We start from the raw sequence: 7,917 nt of genomic DNA on the forward strand, positions 1-7,917 counted from the left end.
TAGTTTTAAAAGATATTTTTAAAAAAGATTCACATTAGAGATACACTAATTAATGTACACTGTACACTGATAATTGGTACCTTTTGAATGGCTAGAGTGTCACCAAAACACACTAGGTCCCTGGGTTATGTAACAATTAAAATAATGCATTGTTTGGAGATGTGCTCCAAATTACCAGTCCTTTTCTCATGACTGTTTTTATAAAACATTAATTGAGCTGATCGATTTACCTTGTACTGACCATGGAAAATCCATTGTACCAAAGAAAATAGAAGCCATGCAGACATTATATGCTTCACTGTGCGTAGCAGATCAAAATGTACATCCTGTCTACTTTTTCAAAAAGTTTGTCAATGCATTTATTTTTTTCATACGGTACTAATCAAAATAGCCTATATGCTTTATTATTAGGTATTTTAGGCAGTGTCCCAAAAGTCAAATTACTACATGACTTTAACAGTTAGACAAAAAGTGGGTATTGTACATGAGTAATAAAACTGACAATTCAGAACTTTGAACTTTCTTTGATTGAAAGTTAATGGCATTGTAATATATACAAAAACTTGAAATCAAATTTGAGCTATCATTTATCATGTTTAGTTTTGAAGAGCGTGGATACATGCTTATGAAAAAATATCGCAAAGTTTTGTATAAAATTCTATTTTTAAAAACCTCCAAAAGTAATGATAAAGGTAATGCATTACTTTACTAAAGTAATGGTAATGTAATGCATTTCTTTAAGAAAATAGAGTAATGGTTATGGTAATTTAATGCACAAATTGTTGAAGTAATGGTAATGCATTACTTTTTATGTAATTCACCCCAAGCCTGATTTGAATCACATTTTTATTCTAGAAAACTGCTTCTATGTTATCGTTTACAATGAAAAATGATGGCTTTGACCGCGAAATGATTCTGACTATGCTGGCTTGCAAATTCCCTGAAAGAGACTTTACAGAAATTGATCAGGTAAATAAAAATTAAAAGATTAATCATTCTTGTGCAAAAACAACTAAAAATATGAATTATTGTTACCTTTCAAACATTATCAAATGTACTGCTCAATCATGTTTTAGCTCATCTGAGCTGAACGCAAGTGAGCTTTTCTGGTCATCATTGTTTTAAGTTCACCTGAGTGATTCAAATGACTTTTCTGATCACCTGTTCTCCGTCGTCCGTCCGTCTGTCTGTATGTAAACTTTTCACATTTTCAAATTAATTCTTCTCAAGAACCACTGGGCCAATTTTAACCAAAGTATTCTCAAACAAAGTATTCTTAGAAGAAGGGGAGTGTTAATCTTTCAAATGAAAGGCCAAGACCCTATCAAGGGATGATAGTCAAGAAAAAACAAAAATAGGATGTGTTACAAAAAAAAAATCCTGTACTCATGAACCACAGGGTCAGAAAAGCTGAAAAATATGCGGAAGCATCCTTGGGTTATTTAAATTATAAATTGCCACAATAGCTATTATAAGGGAGAACATCTGCATGGCCAGTTCATAGTTACTAAGGTAAGCGCCGTGGTCCATGGACCTCTTGTTTTAAATTAAATACATCTTAATATCCTTAAAATGGCTTAAATATAAATACATTTTTAGAAAGATATAGCTGAAATATGCTCAAAGAAGTCACTATACAATTCATGGGATGAAATATGTACAGAACTTGATGATGAAATGAATTACATATTCCAAGAAAGAGATCCACAAATGCTTCCTTTGGGAAGCAGAGTCAAGCGTGGACGTGATTGGAAATGGAATAATCAAGATAGCAAGGGGCCAGGGACGGTTATAGGACATTCAGAAAGAAGTAAATCTCATTAATATCAAAGTGTAATTTTTTGATAGTAGTTTCATCTAAGATATTTTAACGGCTTTACAATTTAAAATACTGTAAATGTAGTAAATTATCGGGTTAAATAAAATTATATCTTTTAAAATAAAGAGCTGTTGACTGTTTTTAGCTTTCCATAAAAATCATTTTCAGATAAAAAAAATTAGTTCTTTAAATCAAGTTTCAAGTTTCGAGAATTTTTTTTTTAGGTTTAAAAACACACATTAATTAATCATCAAAATTTATAGGCTTCAAGTATGGACTCGATTATATTCTATCATCTAGTGAAAATCATTAATAGCAAAAGTGATGATGCACTTCTAATATGTCGGGGTTTTCGGCTTTCTGTACACGTTCATTTGCTTATATTTTTAACCCCTCCTTCAACAAACTTTGATTCTTACCTTAGTTTGGACATTTTCAAAAAAAAGAGATCTTCCTAAACACTCCACTTTTTTGATAAGTTCCTTTCTAAAAGATCCTCCGCTCTGACAATATCAAAATAAATTTATTATAAGGTATGACCGATGTTCTCTTTCAGTTGGTGTGATATATGTAGAATGGGACACTGGCTCGAGATATCCATACAGATACGGACCTATAATGGATAAATATGATGTAACTTTATGTAACGAACCTAGAATTCTGAACAAAGAAACTATTGCTGTTGGTTCTCTCGTCAAAAAAGGTAACAATGATAAAATAATCAGTTTCTAAAAAGTATAAAATGGAATACACAATGTCGACTATATGCGTTATGGCAAGGCTATTCGAAAGATATCAAGCTGCACCAGCAGTAGGGTTAAAACCTCTCTGGACTAGTCTAGCTGAAATAAAAACTGTGTGTATTAATTTCATTTAAAGGCATTGATCAGTCTTAACATGACTGATTGCTTAGAAATGATTATAAGAATGTGAATTTTAACCAGGTCCAGACTGGGATTGGAGAGACCTGGAGAAGAGTAATGGGAGTATAGGATCAGTTTACAGACGTAAACACAATGGAATCGTGCTTGTGAGTTCATATAATTGTTAATATTTCACTCTCTTCCGTCGTATTTTTGAAACTAACATTTTGAATTTATTCAAATTACAATTATAGTCAAATTTTTGCAAAATTAAAATTCATATTCTTATACTGAAGATTTATGTGAATTTCAATTTTCTAAAAACACAGGTTTACTTAACATATTTTTCTGTCAAAATCGGATCAATCCATTTCACATTAAAAATGAAAGAAGTCTGAAAAAGTAGTGTCAAATCTTACTCATTTTCAGGAAGAGACACAAATAACCATTCTGTTTTCTTACAGGTGCGATGGCAAAACGGGCAAACAACAGAAAACAGATTTGGATATCATGGGAAATATGATCTACGGGTTTGGTAATATCCGTTTCCAATACATTGCATATTATTCTGTCATGTTTAGTTGTATTCAGCGGTAAAGGCCGATTGTATCGATTGACATTACTTTTTTTTACCAACAGCTTCACTACTAATACTTTCTTAAGTTATTTAGGACAGATCACAAATCGATTTATTACGCTTAAACTTTTCCAACTCAGGATTTACAAATAAAATTTCAGTAGCAATTTGAAAAATTCATTCTTCATAACTTTTTTTTAAATTTTGTTCTTGAAATATTTAAAATCATAATTATTAAGAAACGCTATTTAAACAGCGATCCTTTCTCACCGGAAGCTGTTGATTATCTCCAAGAACAAATCAGAAAGGCAGAACTTAGTGAGTCATCTGTGAAACTTTCTGAAAGTTTTTCGTCAAATGGTACGCTTTTCAAGAATTCTTACCTTTAATACATGTACATGTACTTTTATTTAAATTAAACCGACATATTATCCGTTTAAAAATATATAATTGAGTTTTTTTGTTTTACATAGAAGCCTGTGCATCTGAAAACGGTATTGATATTAAATCCAGCAAAATTTACAAAAATTCCACAGATGGACTTTCTCTCTTGACAATTCCTAAAGGGAAATATTTCAAAAACGACAAATTTGAAGACAAAACAACTGATGTAGAACCTGATGGAATGCTAGATTCATTACCTTTTTCTGCATCAGATCAGTGGCATTGGAAAGATAAACAAGGCCAGTGGAACCCGTATCCAAGAAAAATAAATGATAAAATTAACAGATGTTATAAACGAAATCCTAATTCTACTGTTATTGTTACAATCGAAGAAAACACGTAAGTGAAAAGTTTGTTGTAAAAAACGAACAAAAAATTGATTGCTATTTTAAATAAGAATCTTTCTAAACAAATAGATTAATATTTTATTTTAGATACAGAGTAGTCATGGCCAAAGGTATACAGATAAACGTGTCGACAAGAGAGGAGTCAGAAGTCAAATTTGTTAAAAACTAGTACTTAAGTAAAATTACATCGTGATTGGTTTGTGTGTTTGTCGTTTGTGTTGGTATTTTCACATGATTGTAGAATTTAAAGTGAATTGATGATAAGTTTTATTAATTAATGCAAGAATTAAGAAAATAAAATATGCTGTAATTCTCTTCCATAATTTTATGTATTTTTTTTTTACAAATAAGATCCAGATATGTTTTTTTTTAACATTCCTTTACATTCCTTTTCTTTTCTTTTTTTCGTTACTTCAACACTTTCATCATTGTCGCATAAAGGAAAATCCATAAAAGTTTGATGTTATGTTAAATTAGAGATTAAAAACTAATGATGATTAAAGTACACTAAACGAATCGTGAACAGGAGATATATATGGGGCCCTGACTAACCAGAGATGGGATCAGATGCTTAGAAGGAGCACCGTAAGCATCACCTCACCTATCGATAAAACATGGGCGCCATAGTTTGATCAAGTGGATGGAGTAATCAAATGTATAAATGCAATGTCACTACACAGGAAATGAAACAAATCATTCTAAATACGACCTGAAGATATTTTGTACATACCACCAAGTTGATCACCTCGTGTTCTCTTGAATAAACACAGTCGACAGAAATTGAAATCTCTTATATGTAATGTATGCTTATTAAAAAAAACATCGTAAATATTGATGGACACTGAGTTAAGACTACACTATGATTTTTTCTCCCATAGAGCTATTGATTTTATGCTGCTTTCAAGGAATAAAAAAAGTGGACAAAAATGAGGGAGGTAAGTTTCCGTCAAAATACCAATTTATATTAAATATATGATACTGAGACACTCTAGGGTCACTTTATTAACTTAAGAGTACATATAATTATGCAGATTAAAAGAAAATTAATAGAGTAATTATTTGCATTTTCACAATTTTGAAGATATTAAAATCAACTAGTTCCATATACATTTATATTCAAAAAGCAGTTGTCAATGGTGTCAAAAATTTATCTTTGGATTAATTGTAAGGAGAAAAAGTAGTATGTTTGATACTTCTAATATCTAAGAGATTCTTAATTATCAAAAGATTTGATTTAAAATTTATATTTGATTAACACATTTTCTTGAATAATTTTTAAAAAATGAATAATTTACTTACTATTGGCATTCAGAAAAATTTCTTTAGATATTTTTTTTATATTTTAATTTGGAACTTACTCTTCTCGTAAAAATGGCATGTAGACACAAATCATATTCATAGTGTTTCCATGAATATATTTATGCCTCCTATGAGAAATATCAGCCTGATAGAGCTGTAAAATGTCTTGGAAATGAAAACATTTTAACACAAATATGTCAGACCGACATACCCAAAAATTGAATTTGTTCATTTATTTTATCGTTATTTTTTTTATCTTATTTATTAATATATTTTTTGTAAATGTAAATGTACAATCTCACATATTGACACATATCATATAAATAGTAATCAAATTCAAGTTAAAAACAATTATTTTCACTTTTTGCTCCATTTTTACTTTGGGTTGTTATATGTTGTATATACTGGATCTATGTTGCAGATATACTTGCAACAAGCAAATCAAAAAATTGTGGTCCCCCGCTTTCGGTGTCTTTGCAGGTGAGATGTCATTTTTTATGAGATATTGTCTCAAATATGAACGCCCTATCATACATGTATGTCATCTAGAAATTAAGACTGAAGTAGGATTAAAAAAAATAAGGTCAATCGTGAAGGTCAAGGTCAATTTGTCACAAATCATAGCATGCTTCACTCTTGATATCCAATGAAAGGTCCTGTCACAATGATTAAATATTTGAAACATGAAAGCCTCAGCCCTAACCCTTTTGAATTTATGGTCAAAGTTTGCTTTTTAAAAGTAAGTTAAACTCCAAGGTCAAGGGCAAAGGGTCAAAATTCTTTGTATCCAATGAAAGCTTTTCTCACAAGGATTACATATGCGAAGTATCAAAGCCCCATCCCTTACCGTTCAAAAGTTATGGCCAAGGTTAATTTTGTTCACAAGTACAGAAATCTCCAAGGTCAATAGGTCAGAGTTGTTGGTATCCAATGAAAGGCCTTGCAAAAAGGAATATATATGTGAAATATGAAAGTCATATAATCTACTGTTCAAAAGTTATGGCCAAAGTAATAGTTTTTAAAAAGTAGGTCAAACTCCAAAGTCAAGGTCAAAAGGTCAATGTTCTTGAAATCCAAGGAAAGGTCCTCTCACAAGAATTACATATTGAAATATGACAGTCCTAGCTCTGTTTGTTTTTAGAAATAGGTCAAACTCAAAGGTCAAGGTCAAAGGGTCAAAGTTCTTGGGATCCAATGAAAGGTCTTCTCACAAGGACGACATATGTGAAGTACAAAAGCCCTAACCTTAACCGTTCAAAGATAACGGCCAAGGTTAATTTTTTTTATAAGTACAAAAATCTCCAAGGTCAAGGTCAAAATTGGTGATATCCAGTAAAAGGCAAAAAATACCTAAGTGAAATATAAAAGCCCTAGTTCTTACCGTTCAAAAGTTATGGCTAAAGTTAAGAATTTTATTGTAAAAGTGGGTCAAAATCCAAGGTCATTGTCGAAAGGTCAAATTTGGTGGTACCCAAGGAAAGGTCTTGTCACAAGGAATAAACATGTGAAATATGAAAGCCATAGCTCCTCTCAATTAAAAGTTATGGGCAAGGTTAAAGTTTTTGTGACGGACAGACTGACAGACGGACAGACAATGAGATTTAATGTCCCCTCGCTTTCGCGAAAGCGGGGGACAATATTATGTAACTTGTTTACATTTCATCCCATTAATGTAGATAATGCACACCTACTGTATTTTATTTGAGCAGTATGTGGTGTAGTGAAGGAAAAGACAAGAATGAGTAAAGGTGCAAGTTTGACCATATATTAAGTTATTGGAAGCTGCCAAAAGACCTAAATTAACTGACGAAGCTACAAGTATTCTCATCATATTCCAGTGCACTACCAGCCTAACAAAAATGGTGCAACAAAAACAAGGGTTTTGATTGGGTTAAAATCCGTAAAAGGTATGATATCTCTTCCAAGAAAACCAAGGGTTGCCATTTTTTTGCTTCCGGATTTAAACATCCCAGGGGTACATTGTTTTTGTCCTGCCTGTCTGTTAAGCTGTTTATTTGTCTGTCTGTCTGTTTTCAATTTTAAACTAGCTCAAAACTATTGCGCTATCAAGGGTAAGTGGATACAAGTTCAGTCTACGTCCCACTCCAGAATTGTGTTACCATCGAGGACGTATTTTTCACAAACACATCTTGCTTTTCACAATTTTCACTTCTGACTCCTCTCTTGTCGTCACGTCTATCTGTATACCTTTCGCCATGACTACTCTGTATCTATAATGAAACGTTATTTCTATTTGTTTAAAAAGATTTTTAAGTGCATATTTGAAAGTCGCAATCAATCGTTTATTTTGATTTGTTTTATTTACAACGAACTTTTCACTTACGTGTTTTCTTTTATTGTAACAATAACAGTAGAATTATTATTTCGTCTGTAACATTTGTTTATCTTGTCATTAATTTTTCTTGGATACGGGTTCCATTGGCCTTCTTTATCTTTCCAAAGCCACTGATCTGATGCAGAAGTCAATGAATTTGACATCCCATCAACTTCTACATCTGTAGATACATTTTCAACGTTTTCGTTTTTGAAATATTTCCCTTTCGGCAT

General features: G+C 31.6%; 1 protein-coding gene across 1 annotated transcript; it reads left to right on the forward strand.

Moving 5' to 3' along the window:
- Nucleotides 1–2,159: 2,159 nt before the first annotated feature.
- Nucleotides 2,160–3,648, forward strand: LOC134231393 (putative HERC2-like protein 3). Its single transcript, XM_062713357.1, has 5 exons — nt 2,160–2,181; nt 2,376–2,522; nt 2,764–2,849; nt 3,147–3,217; nt 3,516–3,648. Exons 1-5 carry the CDS (start codon nt 2,160–2,162, stop codon nt 3,646–3,648), a joined length of 459 nt encoding a protein of 152 aa, XP_062569341.1.
- The last annotated feature ends 4,269 nt before the right edge of the window (nt 3,649–7,917 follow it).

The sequence above is a fragment of the Saccostrea cucullata genome, unplaced genomic scaffold (genome assembly GCF_032062105.1).
Source record: "Saccostrea cucullata isolate Sc308-1 unplaced genomic scaffold, CSIRO_AGI_Scuc_v1 ctg5520, whole genome shotgun sequence".
Taxonomy (NCBI): Eukaryota; Metazoa; Mollusca; class Bivalvia; order Ostreida; family Ostreidae; genus Saccostrea; species Saccostrea cuccullata.